At 37.6% G+C, this 20,585-nt stretch overlaps 1 protein-coding gene across 1 annotated transcript; it reads right to left on the reverse strand.

The window, feature by feature from the left end:
* Nucleotides 1-417: 417 nt before the first annotated feature.
* Nucleotides 418-20,571, reverse strand: LOC136244690 (NACHT, LRR and PYD domains-containing protein 12-like). The gene is made up of 3 exons (XM_066036229.1): nt 20,376-20,571; nt 19,683-19,967; nt 418-2,801 (listed from the first exon to the last, which is right to left on the reverse strand). Exons 1-3 carry the CDS (start codon nt 20,512-20,514, stop codon nt 523-525), a joined length of 2,703 nt encoding a protein of 900 aa, XP_065892301.1. The 5' UTR covers nt 20,515-20,571; the 3' UTR covers nt 418-522.
* Between the last annotated feature and the right edge of the window lie 14 nt (nt 20,572-20,585).

Below are 20,585 nucleotides of genomic sequence, written 5' to 3' on the forward strand. Positions count from 1 at the left end.
TCTATAGTGATTTTATGACAAGAATAATTAAGATTGTTTATTAGCATGACTATAAATGGAAGTTTATTGTCATCTTGTATAAATAATTGCAAGATCCTTATATGAAAATTATATTTCTAGTTTTTGCTAAGAAGTTACTGAACTGATAAAAATGGCCGGGTGGTTTAGACAAAACACTTCCATCTAGCTACAAAAAACATTTCAATTAGATGCAAAAAATATATATGGGAAAATAGATGCTGGAAGATTAAGGGATAAACTGGTCACAATTTTGAAACAAAAGCTTGTGCCTTGAGACACCCATGTTAGTATACGTGCCAAATCTATGGCAGGCAGCACATAAAGCTTTGAAGAATTAAGTAAGGAAACTGGTAATAATGTAGTATCAGTAGCTGCAGCTTTATTGTAGTGTGCCATTATAATAACTGTTATTACTTAGCTATAATGATGCATGCAAGAAATTCCAACACAGTAATAGAAACTATAATATATTATATTGGGAAATACAGTACTGCATCTAGGTTATATGAAAAGCACCTCTAGATGCTTTGATTTTTGCTGTCGATCTCTAGTTCTGTTGATTTCCTCTTCCACAGATTTAATCTTGTCCTTGATCAGTTTAGGGTAATTAGACACATACATAGTTTCTAAAGTACTATTGACACACATGGCTTCCAGCACGGTAAGTATGGCTTCACCACTAATGGGGTTGCCACATATCCCCAGAATGTGTAAACTGGTGTTGACAGCTAATGCATTGGCTATGTCATTAACTGCATCATCAGTGATGGCATTGTCAGTGATGGTGAGCTCTTGCAGTTTCTTGGAGTGTTTCAGAGCTGCAAAAAGTATTTTGGTTCCATTAGAGGATAGTCCAACATTGTGCATCATCAGAATGCACAACATTGATGAAGGATGAGATAACATGGTGTAAAGCTCTGCATTCTCACCAATTGTTTGACTACACATAATAACCAACCTATGTACACTACATCTAAGAACAATGTCACTAAGGAGATGGGAAGATGACTGAGTGAGACCATTGTATTCTAAGCATAGTTGATGAATAGTAATATCACCTCTACTAAGAGATTTATGGAGAATGTGGAGGCCACGATCTTGAACAAAGCAGTGCCCTAAACTCAGCAACAGCCAATATTTCTGGGAAGAGAATGTAAGAAAGAGTGATAAACACTCAACATCATTAGCTGATAGCCGAGTGCCATCCAGATCAATTATATTTAGGCTAAAAATTGCTGCTTTTTCAATAGATCCACACATTCTATCATCGCTAGCTTCATGGAAGCAGTGATAAAGGTGAAGACATTTTAATTGATTTTGAAGGAACTTTTCAGAAATAGCAATGCTATCATTTCCATCACTTAAAAACCGTTTAAAAGATGGTCGTTGTCCCTTGGTAAGTGCAACATAAATGGAAAACATATTAGCATGTCGATCACTCCAAAATTTCTCACAAAGAAAATGGAATTCTTCCTCTGGTGAAAGATAGTTAATGATATAATGTGCTGCTAAGTATTCCTGAATGGTAAGATGAAGGAAATTGAATGTCATTGTTTCACCAGTAAGGTTAAAGTGCTGTACAGCTTGTAATAAACCAAAGCCATTAATTGTTTCTGGGGTAGCTATGATTTGTGGACATATTGCTTTGATTTCATCAATGGTAAAAACCAGCTGGTCATTATTAAGTGCTTGTACTGCTAATTTGCAAAGCTGCTTGAAAATGCTGCTGTGAGGCTCTGGCAAAGTGGTTAGATTGGTAATAGTGCTTTTCAATGGGCGACCAGATGATTTAGTGAGATAACGACAGATACTAAGGCAGATAAAGTGATGGTATAACTTGCTGGAATCAATAGGAAGATGAATGCCCTTTTTATACAGAAAAACCAAAATCACAATGTTAAAAGGAACTAAACATAAGTTGTTAATGGTAAAATGATCCTCAAGGTAGTTGGTAAGTTTTTCAATGTTTTGTGGTTGTCCTTTGAAAGCCTGTTCAATGAAATGATGGCGCTCCTTTTCAGTAAAACCTAAAATATCTACTTTGACAGATGCTTCTTCTCGGAGGTCAACAGAAGCGTGTGGACGAGATGACACAATCAAGCTACAGTAAGGTAATACTTTACGGTCTAGAATCTTGGCAATTAGACCTCTTGCTCGTAAGTTTTCTGGAAGTTCATCATAGCCATCAAGAAGGAATACAGCTTCTTTGCCACCACTCTTAAATAGCTGATCGCAGCATGGATTAATAATTTCTGCTGCTCTTTCATCTCCCTCACAGAATAGTTGTAGGATATTATTAATTGATGTAGCGTTTTGAATACTGGGATCTCGTAGGCAGAGTAACAGGACTAATTTAAAATTTCTCAAAATATTCTGGTGTTTGCCCCATCTAAAAGCTATTTCCTTTAACAGAACAGATTTCCCAATCCCAGGTGCACCCTCAATCATAACAAATTGTGGTTCATCACTTTCTTCCAGTGGAGCCAAAATATCCAACAACTCTTTGGTCACCTCACTAGTATTTGTGGCATAGCTGTCTAGTGTTGGGTATTGTGTATGCACAAACTTTTTATCAACCAGAGAAGCAATGCCATCCTTATGCATTAAGCTAGCAACTTCAACAGTTTGATCAATAGTGTGCTGTCCTTTGTGATGAATAAGTAGAAGTGGGGTAAAACTCTTTGGTTGATCAGGTGGCCATGAATTCTTGTCAATCTTGAACCGTGTCCGTTCATTAATCATTGCCACTCTATTTGATAATGCTGACATCATTTTAGTTCCTGTATAAACATAAAGTGCAGACACAATTATTATTTTCTTGTGATTTAAATAGTAGCACACAATTACTATAATAAAATTTTATCTACTGAATGTGCGAATGTAAATTATTTACCCTAAATTAGATTCATGTGGACAGCTTCCACATAACTGATTGATTTCACTTTAGGCTGGGGTGAGAGAAAAATATGAAGACAATTTTTTACAAGCACTAGTGGTGAAGATTCTATAAAGTGGAGCATTAACATCAGCTATGAACTTATTGGCACTAGTCTAATTAAAATTTAAGCACATTAAGACCTGTGAAATGAAATAAAGAATGCAATCACTTTTACCATTACTGTAACATGTACATCACTTGTTCAAGTCAGGTGGTACCATACAAGACATAGAAGCATAGGTACATAAATCCCTTTCCAGCCATTATGAACATTCAGTGACAGAGGAAGTAGTTGATGTGAGGGGAGGCTGACCAGAGTATGGAATGTCTGGGGGGGCAGCCCCTACCATTTCAACTTTTGCAATAAAGTAAAAGGACAGTAGTTTCATTCCTGCTGTAGGAAAATTGTACATGTTTTTATGAAGTACTTTGATTGCTCTATTAAGGTATTTGAGCATTCTAATAGAGTATATCAATCTTTTTCATGGTTTTCAGCCACACTCCAAGGATAATTTCGGCAAGATATCACTGTATGTGTGTGTGTGTGTGCGTGTGTGTGAAGGGGAGGGAAGACTACCCCCCCCCCCCCCCCAACCCACCCACCCTGTTCTGCTGCTTATGCAAACGCCTAATCTCAGGGACAAAAGTACATGCAAATTTAGCTTTGCTTCTTTCACCTATACAAAACTATTATATTGTGTATATGTACTCATGGTCATGCATCAGATAGTTTCAAGGCATACAGAAGCTCATTATCTATCACCAAAGGGAACGACTAAAAAATAATCACTAGTTGATACACTGTAGTTTATATAGATAGCACTCAGTTGTGGTTGGTGCTGTATATTCCAGAGGGCTCTGTAATATACATGTAACAAGCAGCATGGTAGTACTTTTTAGTAGGATTTCTCCTTAAAATGAACAGTGCATGCCTGACAAAATGCTGCCATTAAAAACCAAATATCATACACAACGACAAGCACCTCTAAAGAAGAGTCTAGCATCAAATCCAGTATTAAAAATAAGAAAACACGACTTGCCTGTTTGCCTGTCGGCTTGACTGGCTAACAGGCTTGCCTGCCTACCTGCATGACAGGCCTGGTAGTCAATAATTTAATTTAAAAATTTTTCTATAATAATTTTCAGTTACTTCAGTTAATAAATTTTATAATTTTACCAGTCACAAGGCTACACACCAAATAAACCAGCACCCAGCTACCATTTCATGCACAATAATAAATTCACATGCGCTATATGTGACCTAATTTTAGAAAACCATCGATATCCGCACAATTTTCAAAATGCATTTTATTTGTTCTTTGTTTTCTACAGGGACAGAGGAATGGACTAGCTAAGTTTCAGTTTCCTAACTTAAGCAGCGTTGGAAATACAGCACTAGACAGCCGGACGAGCAAATAAATCGATATGTACAGAAGCTATCGAGAAAAGAATCTACAGGCGCTTACATAAACCATCATAACTTACTGATACAATGACGTACGGAATTGAATCTTGGATCATTGTGTTCGCCATGAATTTGTGCATCAACCAAGGTATAGTTTTTAGCCCAGGCATGCTTCTGTGTTTGAGAAGGAAGGCAAATTCACTGAAAAACGATCGTCGGTAAATTCTTTCGTCACCGCAACGTAAACAAACATCTGTAACTTTGAAATCCTTTCGTGTATGGAGATAAAACAAAGATTTTTGTATTCCCTATGAACAGGCGAACACGATGATGCCCAGGATTTATCCATTGGAGGCTTAATTCGCCCACCAGTCAGGTGATAAAAACTTGCGTAACTTTTTTTCTGGAGCTTGCATTTTTACCCATATTTTTAAAATGCGTTTTATTACAAAAGTACTGTTGTGCGTATATCGACGGTTTTCCAAAATTCGGTCACATATAGCTTTCTTGGTTCTAACAACTGTCTACTTTCTGCATTTTCCCTATTCTTCTTCATGCAAGGAAATTGTACCAAGGAATTAATTTTCCATATTGGCACTTTCCTTAGAGGAGCGTACTTAGACATCGCAATACTATCTGAAGCGCTTACGCTACTGTATGAGGAAGTAAATCCTGGTAGCTGCACTTATAAATGATCACATGGCAACCACACACTTAAACGGTTAGAACTTGCCACTACACCCTTAAACAATCAGAGCACAGTGAACATGCTCCTTAATGTTAAAGATCTACACTGTAACTGCAATCAGCTGCAGTTTTTACCTTTGAAAGAAGACATGTCAACGCGTCCCTTAATCTAACAGGGAAAGTTTTGTTAGACTAAAGTTCCCCATTTTTACTGTTTCAAAGTAACCACGAAAGTTCCCTAAATAATTTTACTACATGTTATTTATAATTTTAAGCTTTACTATGAATCATCTTGGTAAGCCTTAACTGTGAAACATTCTCCGTCCAGTGAAACTTTCTCTGCTTCTCCATTTACGCTGCAGTCCAAATAAACTTTGGACCAGTTAATTACAAATAGTGTGAGCACACTACTCAATGACATCAGTGATCATTCAGTGATTCAAGTTTAATATTTTGGCCTGACAAATCAATTCTGTAGTTGATTGCTAGCAACACTGTAGGGTTGGGAAATATTTCAATAAATTCCCAATATCACTCAATCAAGTTCCCACAATACAATTATCGCATGTACTGTATTTAACCTTTGAAATTTTAATATTTAGGCAATACTAATGCACAAACAATATTACTGTATAGGCAGTATGTACAATAATTATCACACTTATCATCTAATTTGTGTTTATTCTATATTCTGGGCCTCAGTAATAGTTAGACACTCACAATAGGTGTCTTCGAGGATTTAAAAACCTGAGGTGACGTCAATAATTACCAAGGCGCAGCTGAGGTAATTATTGACGTCACCGATGGTTTTTAAATCCTCGAAGACGCCTATTGTGAGTGTCTAAGTGTTTTAGACAATGGCGTAGAAGCAGTGAGTTAGTATAGAGAGTTCCCAATGTAAACACCAAGGGTATTTCAGTGAGTGAAAGATGTGAGGTTGCGCAAGCCATGAAGCGTGAATAACTGAAGGTTTGTAAAGTCGACAAAAAGTATGTTCGAGGCATTATAGACTAGACATATTAAAAATTTAAAATAAGAAATAGGGATTGCAGAAAAAAGCCACGAAACAAGAAGGGATCGCTGGGGTGGTAATGTAAACCACAAATCCCTATTTTGACTCTTTATACTCAAATGGAGCAATTATAGAGTCAAAATAGGGATTTGTGGTTTACATTACCACCCCAGCGATCCCTTCTTGTTTCGTGGCTTTTTTCAGCGATCCCTATTTCTTATTTTAAATTTTTAATATGTCTAATTTGTGTACTTTTTTCCAAATTCATTTATGGATTATAAGTTAATTGGCACATTAGTGTAGTAAGCTAACAGAGATTCCTCAGTTTAAAAAGTTAACTCAATAACTAGATATCTTAATGCATTATTAATTTTGTATTTATAGTCAAAATAAGGATTTGTGGTTTATATTACCATCCCAGCGAAATTTTTAATATGTCTAGTTTGTGTACTTTATTCCAAATCCATTTACGGATTATACGTTAATCGACACATTAGTGTAGTAAGCTAACAGAGATTCCATAGTTTAAAGATATGTTAATGCAATATTACATTTATAATCTATGATAAAGACTGTATTTTCATCCTGATTTGTACACACACAAAATATAAGGCAGGATACATTAATTCCTAGTCTATACTCAGTGTTTGAGCCATCATTGTCACACTTGGTGCCATTGCTGAAACCACACTGCTATATGAGCTACCTACCTGTCAGAAAAATTACTAATTGTGCACCTATCATACAGGAGACAGTGTTGATGACAGCAAGGGAGACTTGAAGAAGAACAAGATGTCTTAGTTGTTTATTCTAACAGAAGGACAAGAATGAAACTCTATGATACAAGTTATAAGAATGGTAACTGTTGGTGTTATAATTCCTGTAGAGTCAAATTTTCACGTGATATAACGATGCATACATCAAGCACGTGCATTATAGGTGTAGAGTTGTTTAGAAGAATAGGTAGTGAAGAGATAGCTATACATTGTAGCTGTAGTGCTATTATTGTAGCGATGATGCTTTACAACACCTTTGAATAAATGCACGTATGAACAGGGACAACCATGTGAGTTGGCATTAATCAAGCTAAATAGGAGATGGCTAGGCTTGGTTGAAAAGTCTTCCTATGCCGGTGTCTGCATGTACAAATCACAGTGTCACTACTAGTGGCCAGTGGCGTAGCCAGTCTTACATGATTACCAGGGATTTGGCAGTCATTACCCATGCATGCAGGAGTATACTTTAAACTGGCATATTGAGTTCCAATTGCCAGGACTTAGACTGGGCTCTAGCCTTGGAAAGCCTAGGTGTAGCCTGCTAGCAACAGTGTAGCCTGCTAGCAACAGTGTGTCACAAAGTGGAACACGTAGGTATAGTCAGCAAAGTCTGGTTAGCATGTGGTCATAGCTAAATGTTTGCAACTATCAATGTCACTAGCTGATCGGAGAATGTGCTAGAATAAGTACACAGTAGCTAGTTACAGTGACATAAGCACAGTAGCACACAATCCTCCCATATAAGACTGTCAGGCTTCACACTCTGTAAGTTGTTTATGACATGGATGCCATGTGGGAGGGTTGTTGATGATATGTGGTTAGACCACAATATATTTTTAAATGGTAGGGTTGTAATAAACACCCCACCCAACCTTTTTGCATGTGAAAAGCAGCCATGATATCAGCGCTACCATTTATCTTCCACCTATAATGGACAAACAAAGTACTCACTGTGATGGCTAGGAAGAAGAATAAACTGGATGCCTTGCATGCGTGCTTGAGCGGTTTCTCGTAGCGAAGACGGGCAGCTCACTAGAGACACTATTACGGCGATCTTGTAATGTAAAAGAGTGCTGCACAACTTCAATCTGCCATCTATTAATGTTATAAATACTATAGTCGAACAATACGCATCCCTGAGCACACAAGATCCCGTAATTTTGTTCTTCTATGGCTTCTTCCATATACGGAACAGCAGGCGATGGCGAAGAAATTTATTGAAGTGAAGGCCCAGGGCCGTAGCCAGACTTTTATCTGGGTAGGTTCTTTTAGAAGAAAAGTGGACCTTTTATATGACATGATTCAGATAATATTATGGTATGCACCGGCACCCAGCATGTGAAGCATGCTGAAACTAGGGGGGGTCTGGGAATTTTTTTTTGAAAATAGATACTAAAAAGGTTGAATTTAGTGGCATTTCAGTCAATAAAAATAACAATTTTTAGGTAAACTCAAGACCAGCTGTATGGATGACATTTTGAAAAAACATCCCTACTGCTACTGTAATTATACTGTCTGCACATGCATGCTTTATTATTGGAATGCCACAGTGAATAAGAATGGGAAAGATTGAGCACTCTGTCAGAGGTAGCGGGGCTGAAGTCTTAAACAATGAAATTTCAGTACACATCTTCATTGTACATATGGCTGTAGATGTTATTCATTGGCTCTGCAAGGAGGGACTTGTCCATCAAAATTTTTATATTGTAATGAAAGCTCAAGTTTAGACAATCTCAATAATTATTTATGTTTTTGTAAACAAATTAAGTAGTTACATACAGAAAATGTAATTGTGACTGTTCTATTAGAGTGGTTGACTGCTCTATTAGAGTATCTTGATCTTGCATTAGCATTTAATGCAAGTACTGAATGAGCTACTTGGAGCACTTAATTTGGCTTCTTATTAGTGGTATTTTGTAAGCTGCAGCTAATGGACTTTTGCTACTGAAAATTTGGACTTGTATACTAAAATTGTGGACCTTTTTTGTTGAAATTTTGGACCTTTTTTCCAAGAGAGTGGTTCTTCAGAACCCCCCTGGCTATGGGCCTGAGGCCGGTTAGCGATCTGTGGAGTACGGGTTAATTAATGGGTCATGGACACGTGGAAGGACTCAGTGAGTAAGGCTGTGTAGTTTTTATCGCAAAAAAATGGAAGCCTTGGGCGAGTGAAACAAAATAATTATACAACCAAGTAGTAAGAATAATACGAAATGCGGTTAAAATTACGTCATTAATAATGAATGAATAAATAAATAATAAATATGTTTGAGAAAACTACGAGGCCTAGAGACATGAACTAAGCGAGGATAGATTCGCCTGTGAATGAAGGCACAACCGTATAATGAGTACGCCTGTTCGTGCTGATGACCTTACCGTACGTGTAATTCTATATAACGCCCAGCACTACACCCTTGTTTAATTACAAATTTCTCGAAGGAGACGATTATTACAAATTTCTCGAAGGAGAAGATTAGTAAATGTCCGTTGATGAGCTGGTAAACAACCAGCTGGAACAACAAGGTAATGAGTAATGTAATACTTGTACCGGTAGTTGTATTATACATCTTCATCCTTCATCTGGCTTGCTAGCGGCTGGAATTATTTTCCACTCGGCTTAACTACTACTCTACTGTGAGTCTGTAATAGCTAAACAAGAAGCTGATGCAGTACAAAAAATAAATAAAAACAATAGATACTATGGAATTACGTAATGAGTGAAAGAGATTTTCACGAATATGAGATAATGATTGAGGCTGCTGGTAGTCGTCTATACGGTGTAACTGAGATCTGCTTACTTTGTATGGTCGTCAGACGTGTTATTCTTGTTGCCATTGTTGTGATGTCATTGTTTAATTACATTCCACCGCTACAAAAAAAAAAGCCGATGCAGTACTGCATGCATATACAACAATGTGTAACTATCTCTTGTATGTTGCGTATGGCTATATGCATAATATTATAGACTGTGATCACTGTGCCAATGCCACACCGCTGATATACTGGCACATCACCAGTGGCATCTAGTTACAATATAGAGTCTGTTGTGCCATATTGGCTTGATTGGGACCATTTGCTAATTGTGCCATCACCATGTCCCTTGTTATGCATAGCCTTACTTCACTGCTGAGTCATTTTCAGAGACACATCACACCTACAATATAAACTTTCAATTTAGCTAACTTAACTTGGTTTTTGTGTCAGTTGTGTTTTAGTATTGTGGTTTTCTGATGCCAGTTAAACTCCCTTGGCTGTGTACGTATGCATAAGTATCTTTTCCTGTGCATCTTTTCTACATGATCTGCACACACTGTGTTGGCCATGCACTGTTTGTACATGCCCCATTAGTAGATTGTCCTGTTGGTGATTGTACTTGGTTGTATTTGCCCCGGGCCTAGTAATAAGAATAATAATTATACAACCAAGTACTAAGAATAATACGAAACGCGGTTAAAATTACGTCATTAATAATGAATGAAACAAATAAATAAATAATTAATAAATAATGTTTGAGAAAACTACAAGGCCTAAGGCTTCGCACTCACCGGGAATAGAATCCATGTTGTATGAAGGGATAATCGTATAATGGGTGAATGTTTCCATGGAGGTCATAGAAACGTACAACAATTCTATTTAATGCCGATCAAAACAGCATGTGATATACCCACTACTAATCGAGCAGATTCAAATGGCTATGTAGATGAGCGAACTACTGTTCAATTGTGTTTGAAAGTGTTGCCAGCTGGCACATAAGTCTCAAGTCGCCATGCCAGCTGCTAGTGGATGCGCTCTGTGTATCTAGTCTCGTGTAGCCAGACCCTTTTCTTTCTTTTGTGTGGGGGCGGGAAAAAAAGGGTCTGGTAAACGTAGTATAGCATCGTCGTTGGCCTATCCCGAGATTGTAGGGATTCCACTGCGTAGCTTTCGGATTGTTGATTGGCACGAATGACGTGATTTGCTATTATTTGCGTCATTTGCATCCTGTTACCATAGCTACTAATGAAATATCTATGGTAACAGGACGCAAATGCAGCAGATCATGTCATTTGCACCAATCAACAATCCGGAAGTTGCGCAGTGGAATCCCCACAATCTTGGGATAGGCCAACGACAATGCTATACTATGTTCACCAGACCCTTTTCTTTCCCGCCCCCACACAAAAGAAAGAAAAGTGTCTGGCTACGCGAGACTACGAGACTACCGTGTATCTATGGCTGCAGGACACCTCAATAGGTTTGACATGCCAGCTGCACAAGGACAGGTATGTTTGTTTGTATTGTAATGTACATATGTCTTGTATTTTACTATATTTTTTCTGGCTTGCTAGGCTCTGGTTGGTTTGGTTGTCTGTTTGTACTAATGTATTGTAAGAGCGTGGTATGTTTTAAATGTTTTCTTGTATTATTGTACATTTTGCCTTTACCTAGCTTACTAGGCTCTGGCTGGTTTGGCTGCCTTCCTTTATCTGGTTCACCTGGCTTGTATACTCCTACAGTATTGTGCATCTCCTGTAGGTTGTGTATGCATGCATATACTGTGTACACATCACTGTGCCATTACCACACCAATGATGTACTGGTACTTAGCTACTGGTGGCCTTTAGTTACGATGCCACTATTGTGTTGTATCTGTCACTACTGTGACATATTGAGTTGATTTGGGGATCGTGCCTTCACCACCTAATAGCCTCACCAGGGGGCTATCACGTTGGTGTATGTACTTGGTTGTATGTGATGTGGTCCTAGTAATAATATTATGAATAATAATATGAACAATTCGCATAAAATTTGCAATTTTTGAATGTTTCCAAATTTTGTCTAGACCATTTTTACTGCTATATCACCATTTGTCTGAGTTCAGTGTTTGATAATAAGCCTTCTGAGTGTTGTTTTATGCTCGAGTCTGCTTTCTAAGGCTGGTTTTAGGTGACTGCTTATTAGGATTTTCAAAAATTCCACTGCGATCCCTATTATGAACCCACTATCGTGGTTCATGATACATAGCCAGTGTCAGCATGGCTGTCTTGGTCTACAGAGCGTGCTTTAATATGGAGAAGGCCACAAACTGAATTAATGGCTTTTTTTGATTAACCAGTTACACGATGGTCTATAAATCCACTGAGCTACCCACGATAACAATGTACCTGAGTGTAATTTTCTTATAATCTGCTCGCAATCGATTGGTGTTTACAGATGTGCAAAATTCTAATTGTCCACAAAGGCTAATTGCATTACTGTGGGCCACATTGTGGTTGTGAACAACTGTCGGGTGTCTTACCAGTAAGACACCTGATACCAGGTTTCTTCGCAAATAAGAGACCTCCACACATCAAACGAAACACTGCATACCATTGTCTAATATTTGATACAGTTCATGGACATACTATTGCTAATCATCTCAAGTGTGACGCACAACAGCATATTGAGAAAAACAAAATTTAAAAAAAATTTTTGTAAAATTACACATGCTGTTTTTATTGGGCCATTACTCGGAGAAGGAAGACTCAAATCGATTAAAACTATATGCCATCTTTATTCACTTGCTCATCGAGAGTTCAAAATTGTTTCGTTTCTGTAGCCTCAACGGTATGCATGTCACATGCATTTGTTACAATGCGATAAACGTAAACAAGATCATTGTAATTTCTTCAACTAAACTACCTTCATATCTATATATGTAAGTGACTACAGGGCTAACACTATACCTTAGTTGATTTGCTAATCCATGGTGAACATTATAAGCCAAATTGTAACGTTGTAAACTAATTGCAAACAGAAGTTATAGCTGTGAATGTAACATTTAATCACATGTTCAGTCTATACTCAAGACTGAATTAGGGACTAAATGTTCACTAGTATATCTGCAGGTGTAGGGGCGACCTCCCTTGATTCCCTACTGTTTTTTTTCTATGATGATACCTAATTGACCTTACAATTCCTCATGTTTTTCTTAACCTTGTTAGTTTACTTTTTTGTGACAATATTATGACCATGCATACCACTTCAAAAAAAGGATGGCAGTGCAGCTTTTGTCTGAACGCGCACCCCAGCTATCAATTACTGACTTAAAAGTTAAGTGGCCATTACACTGCTATGTTCAGCCCATTAGCAATCAAGAACAGTAGGAGAAGCACCTTTGCAGTCAATCCAGTCACCATGAAAAATATGGATGATTCGCATGCCCCAACTATCAAATTATTACTGACTCAAAAGTGAAGTGGCCATTATGCTTTGATTCAACTATTTTCAGCCTGTTACGCAGCATTACAAATGAAGGACAGTATTAGAAGCACCTCAGCAATCAATCTAGCCACCAAGTACAATACGGACGATTCCCATTTACAAATGTAAGGAAGTCATGCATCACACTACTGTGAATTGGGACAGTCAGTAAAAATAAATGGGACTTGTGGTAATTGCATTTGTGGTAAGTACTTTGTTTCAGTTATTTGTTAACATTAAGTAACATTTTAGTTGTCGTATAAGGTTCAATGTAAAAAATTTAGTTTTTAATCTTTTGAAAAATCATAAAACTACAGTTTTAGTTTTAGATAATTAAAAGTAGAAGCCCCAACTAAAACCACTTTTAGTTTAGTTAACTAAAGTAAAACAATAAGAAGTGCAGGTCTTAATTTAATTTTTAAGGTGCCAAGGACAAATGTCCTTACATATTCACAAATGTACAGACATAGCGTCAAATTGTACAGACATGAGCTAGAGGAGCACTTTACACTGCTGGAATTGGAATAGGGAGTTTCCATTGAAAGTTTTGAGATTAAACACAACCACATACCGTATGACAACAAATATTGGTGAAACTAATATTTGGCGATTTGCTATAAAATTGCAGTTGGCAAAATTTTAATTTGGCGAAATGCTCTCACTGAAAAATTAGCGAATGGCGTAAGTACAATGCTGTGCTAACTCGCTTTAAAGAATATTCGGGTCCTCCTTCCATAGATTCCTACTGCACTTGAATATCTGTGCTCCAATTTCTTTCATGGCCACACCCACTTTCAGGATTATTTGCTGTCAGTAGGCATACTCGCCTATTTATCAATGGCTGCACACAAATTCATGTCTGCAAGCTTACGTGGAGCCACTAATTGAGTACGAGTTCTAGTCTAGTCAGTAAGCCACACACATTTGCATGTGAGGAACCACACTAATTTACCAGTTTCAGTAGTATCCACAAAGGTTTGTCGAAAACCTATTTCAACAACTGCTTGACTCAAGGTTTGAAAATAATATAGACGAAATTAAATTTGGCGGTTTAGTGATGAATCGCCAACTCGCCAAATTTAGTTCACTGCCAAATTTAATTGATATACGGTAGCTGCAACATATCACCAGGCTGTGGTCATAACAGCTGCTGGTGATAGCAGTACACAAAGGGGAGGTGGCATTGGTAAATCCTTGGGTTGGGAAATGTAGTATCTCCTAGCACCCAAGTGACAGTTATTGTTAGCACTACAAACAAACATGTACACATCAGCTTTTATGGTCCCACTAATGGTTTTGCAAGGACATGTGTGTCTGCCCAAAACTAATTATGTGCAGACATTGTACTATTTGTGCGGATTTTATCGGTTGACCGTTGACTGCGACCGCAGGTTAATCACACGTTAATTTAAGGCCTGGAAGTGTCATATCCCTACTGTGTTCAAGATACTATAACGGAAATGCACAGCAGCGATAACACTTCTTATTGTTTTTATATCATGGACTACTACTTATATTGCAAATCGACACTTTCGCTGTCAGCAAAGATGAATGGGACACAAAAGCAGGACACTAGTAAGTCCATGAATATTGCATTGTATGTACTGCGGTATGCCAAAAGGCACCTCTCGGGATGAAGTGACATCGAACAGTGAAAAAATCAAGCTTTAGCCATTATTAAGTTACGCTTGTCTGAAGGCATCAGTCAGTCAGTTACTCAGTCGGTCAGTCCATAGACACTAGACTTATAATAGGGATTAGAAATGCACTATAAAATTATTATTTTTGTAAATCAATGCACGTTTTACTATTTTGCTAGTGAAGTAAAAATGGTGGCTCCTTTGAGTGACTGGAACTACTGGCACTCGAGCAGGCGTGCAATGTACGTATTCCTTGTGCATTAAGGCTGAAGCTATGGCTATATGAAGTACATTGGATGGGTAAGTTTCTTATTTGTGTGTGCTATTTTGTTGTTTACTGTGGAGTTCAACGCTATTTACCGTTGTGTAGCTTTTGACACAACGTTCCTAAACGGTGTTAACATTTCCCACCCTTGAATTTTGACCTTGGAAGTGTAAATTTCTAACAATAGAGGTGTTATATGAGGGGGAATGCTTATTTACAGGGCATTTCAGAGTGATATTTGTACAAGTTTGTGTAGCTTTACTGAGCTTCATGAAGTACTGGCTGAAAAGTTTCAAGGTTCAGTACAAACGTTAACTTTTGAGAATGTAATGCCATATCTAGTTTATGAGTCCTTCCTGTAACTTTCGTGTAGGCAGAGTTTTAAATGGGCAGCAGAAAATTTGACATGTAAAGTCTTGGCACCAGAACTTTGATGATATGAGAGAAATTACAAGAAATTCAAGGCTAAGGCTACAGGCTTGATTTTTTCACTGTTCGACGTCACTTTGGCCCGAGAGGTGCTTTTTGGCATACCACAGTACGTACAATGCATTCTTCATGGACTTACCAGTGTCCTCCTTTGTGTCCCATTCATCTTTGCTGACAGCGAAAAGCGTCGATTTGGCGATAGCACGTGATGGCTTCCCTTCGTAATGGAAACTGTCCGTATTTGTCTAGATACAATGTGGGAGGGGAAAAATTGTTCCGTCCCAGATCTGCCATTAGAAAGATAGCAAGAGAAAGTTATTAAACTCGGCTGTTTAACTATCATCTATATTAGCCTTCACAAAGTCGCAATGCGAGAGATAAAGACACAAGGCAAGACCTTCACAGCACCATGACTGCACTTAGGTTTCACTTCCGTTTTAAATTTCATCGCGCATGCTAGCAACGGAGCTACATACCTTTACAAACTAAATCTTCATGGAAACACATGAAACATTCTCAGTAGTGACTTAAATTTCCTAACAGTATTATGGGAAAGCAAAATGCGGATTATTTCCATTTATGTCTCTGTTGCCAATCCTATTATAAGTATATATAGTATGTATGGTCAGTCACTATAAAATTCTGTTAATTTTTTTAAAATTCCATAGCAATTTGTTGAAAGTGTTTCGGGTCAATCTGAAAGCTTGTTTGGGCTTACTATAGTTTTACCTAACCAATACTGCCTCATCATCGTCGGGAAAAATTGAGGCTGGTTTTTGAGCGATGTTATTTTGTGGGCCATGCCTACTCCTTTGTGATTCCTACTATACTGTATGATGACTTCTAAAACCAGGCACTAGCTATATATATATATAGCTGGAAATAATCAACAATGTACTTACTAAAAGGGATTAAAAATGCTACTACGCATACAAATTAATAGTTATTTTGTATTTTGTAATTGCTGGATTATTTTGTAATTATCTAACTACATTGTTATGCATTGTGCTATCCATACAAACCACTTTCAACAACACATTATGAACAGAATTATTTTCTCAACTGTTGTATAGTTTGTCTATAATATTTCTCTGCAAATTCTCTCTAATAACCCTCAAGGTAGCCTTTCATTTTCATTCGTGTATGTAGGGGACATGCCCCATTTCAAGTCAAACAGATACGCATTTCCTAGTAGCTTAAGAAGCCTGCTAGGGTGTTTTTCAGTAGTTAAATACATGAAAAGCCCAATGGGAAGGTAGTTCACACAAAGTTTGTAGAGAGTCGCTACACCTGTATTTCAAACTGACGAAAAGAAACTGCCTCAGTGCAAAGCTTACCTATGCTGAAGTTTAATACGGCTAGGTGGAGAAAAAAGGTATGGTGGATCTCCAACAGAATTTTTGTGCAGCCAGATCTACAACTTTTGGGGATCGTTGATTAGTGGTGATGAATAGTAAAAGCCTGTTGACAAAACAACATTGGGAAAACGGCACACGTTTGCTTGGCAAGCTCTGCAACCAAGGACACACACTCCGTATTTTCAACTGTCGCTTCATTAACAGGCCTTTGCTACTCATCACCTCTAATCAACAATTCCCAAAAGTTGTAGATCTGCACAAAAATTCTATTGGAGATCCACCAGACCTTTTCTCTGCCCCCACACCCACACACACACACAAAAAAGGTCTGCGAGACTACTTGTTTAATTATCATAGGCCGACTGCTAAAGAGATTTGCTCACATACAGACAAACATAAGTAGATAGATAGCTAGGTACACACACACAAACACACACACACACACACACACACACACACACACACACACACACACACAAATTTTTATGAAAACAATTTCAGTGAACCACCCATAGCCAGCCTATGGCTGGCTGTAGATAGGCTGGCTGTAGGCACATGCGTGGTTTAAAAATGGCTGAACAAGGGACACAAGACAGATAGCAAAGCATCAACAAATTTCATCAGCAACATTTAAGATTGGACAACTACCAAAACAAGGATGCTCAGTAACTTAAGCTCTCTGATTCAAGAGAATCTGTACTGCCAATATAGGGAGAATCAATCTGAGCCTTTATGCATGTACATGTTTGTGTGTCTGGTTACATCACAAACAATGACAACTGTATTATACCTATGCATGTAAATTTTATACATACAGTACCTGAAGGAATATGCTTATTATGTATATGTTTTTAATAAATTTGAATAGAACATATCCATGCATGTGCTGCATCAACATTTTATTAACATTGGTTGGCTTTACGTATAGGCTAGGAACCTAGACCAAAGTTCTTCATAGTGCCAAGGTTTCTAAAATTACGAAGAACCAAGGGCAGTTAACTTGAACAATGGTGGGGGTATACTTATACTAATGCATAAATAGATGTATTAGAAACACCAGAGTGCTCTTTTTAAGAATGCCAATGGTTTCTTAAACAAAAGTCATAAACTATTCAGATGCTTAGCAATATAAATAGGAAAATATGAACATTCAAATACAGTACCTTATAATAATGTCATATGTGATAAAAATGTAGTTATTGGTACAAAAGGAGCTACACACTATGGCACAACTTGCTAAAACTATCTCACAGACATTGAATTGTTCATTCTAGTGCCAATCCCTTGCTTTATCTTGCAACAAATGACATCAGCTCATGATAGACCTGAAACTCATAGGAAGGGTAATAGTCATGCTGAATAGTAAGGTTAGGGACTAATGATAAGGATATGATTTAAATTTGTGGAATCAGTATTGCACGCTGAATAAGTATAACTTGATAGTAAACACTAGCAGTCAAAATAATTACAGGCAATCTAGCAGAGCACATTGAACATACACCTTTTACAAACTTAAATACATAGAATCCACTACTGGTTGTATTTCTATGCAAGCAGTATGAAATGCATACTTCACAAACCCATCAGGTTTTTGGATATCTAGCCATTCAACATACTTTTATGCTGCAGCTGATTAGCACCATGAAATACAAATAAAAGGGGCACATCTACGGGAGTTAGTAAAACGCGGAACACGGAATAACGAAATAAGCAAAACTTATCTTTTGCAGATTGTACAAATAGTTACATGCTCTATAGCAATCATACTTTATTTACACCTTGCAACAGCTCTACATGACACACCACGGCAATGGATAAACAGCAGCTGGGTGAGCATTAAATGGACGAGTACACAACCAATCACCCTAGAACGATATACCTTCGCTAAACTTACTTATCTATACTCCTTAGTTGATGTAGCTACAAAATGCCAAGACCTAGTTCTATTCTTAGGTTTAACTAGCTGCCCTTCATGTGCATATGACCGAATTAATTAGAGTCACACTAGAGTTCAGTAGGGAAGTCCAGTGGTTGTGTGTCTTTAAATGGATTTCAACTCTTCAGGTTTGAATCAAGAGTGTAGGTAAGTAAGTTTAGCGAAGGTAGATCATTCTAGGGTGATTGGTTGTGTGCTCGTCCCATTTAATGCTCGCCAGCTGCTGTTCTATTCATCGCCGTGGTACGCCATGGAGAGCTGTTACAAGGTAAATTACTATAGAGCATATAACTATTTGTACAATCTGCAAAAGATAAATTTTGCTTATTTCGCTATTCCGCAATTCCGTATTCTGCGTTTTACTAATTCCCCACATCTACACGATTGCATGAATACACAACTGATATTAAACATTTATCGCCAGGAAATTTTAACTTTACTCTCATTGCGTGTCTTCAGTATAGAAGCAAAATGGGCATAACATCAACTATGCACACCACCACAGATATGTACATAAATACATTTACATCATATAAAGAGTGTTTTATTTGATTGTATGAATCATTTGCACTATAGTTACATTGTTTGTAAGATGGGATTTGCTTGCATGTACAATAAAAGGGGTGGGACCCATTGAAGGGTATGGCCCACAATGGTCCAATACCCATATTTGCATTTCTTTATTCTGTGCCAAATTTGGTGCTTTTATCACAAAATGGACGATTGTTACACTGCCACCTCATTAACTGTGTTGTGACTGGTGGAGTGATGGCTTATTTCTACTAATAAACGTTACATTTCTCTGTTACAAGCAGCTGTCAAGAATGTATAAAGGGTCTAAATAAGATATAGCTAGACTTCAGGTAATTTCAAACCAAATCAAGTAGAAGATGCTTGGATTTTTAACTAAATGTAGCATATAAATTTATAAAACAGTATTTGTCAAGTGGTTTGATATGCCCACAGTCAGTAGAACACAAATACAAAAAGGTTTACCTTTCTCAAGTGGTTGACTACAGCTAGAATCAGGATCTTGGCTATTGCAAACAGCAGGTGACTGGATGGCATCTAAAATTTTTTTCCAAGTAGCAGCGCAGTCCAGATCAAGCCACTTTTCCAACATTGCATTACAACAAGCAACAGCTTTGTAGTGATTGTCATGCTCAATGATCTTTAACTCCTCTCTAGGTAGCCCTAGCAATGCTCCTATGACTTTCCAATCTGTGGCATATTTTGGAGTAATGTGCTCATAGAGATCTCCAAGTAGAGGAGTTTTACTCACTGTATAAATAAAATTTTCTGTCACTTCTGAGCACCAATTTTACTCCTATGATCTATTTGTACCAGACCACAAGAGACGGTTAGGTTACAGAGCTTGTATCATGTGACTATATTTACTGTTTTATACATGCATCAAATTTACAGCTATATATACAAGTATAAGGAAAATTGGAATTTTAAGTTCAATTAGGGATTATAGAAAAAGTAGGGAGGTCATCTATACACCTGCAGATATACTAGTGCACATATAATCCTTATGCCCTAGGGGTATATTTTTTGTTTGACAAGGCGGGAACTGAGACTAGGACGGGCATTTACAATTTGTTGGCCTTAACCTGCTGTAGCTCATTATCTAAGATAACCATGGCATATATTAGCTAAACTGATTGCATCCTATCATCCACATACCATTTTCAGGTGTACTGAAAAGTTGTATCCCTTTGTGGCCGTTTAAGGTTGTCTCTTTAGATTTCCATTCGTCACAAGCAGAATCTTTGCAATCTTTTTTGCCACTAACTGTAACAGGCTGTGATTCAGACACGCCCATTGACACTGGATCAGGGGAAGGCCTTTTCACGGATTACAGTTCGCGATCAAGATTTATAATGGCGTGATGGC

Source organism: Dysidea avara, chromosome 14 (genome assembly GCF_963678975.1).
Source record: "Dysidea avara chromosome 14, odDysAvar1.4, whole genome shotgun sequence".
NCBI lineage: Eukaryota > Metazoa > Porifera > Demospongiae > Dictyoceratida > Dysideidae > Dysidea > Dysidea avara.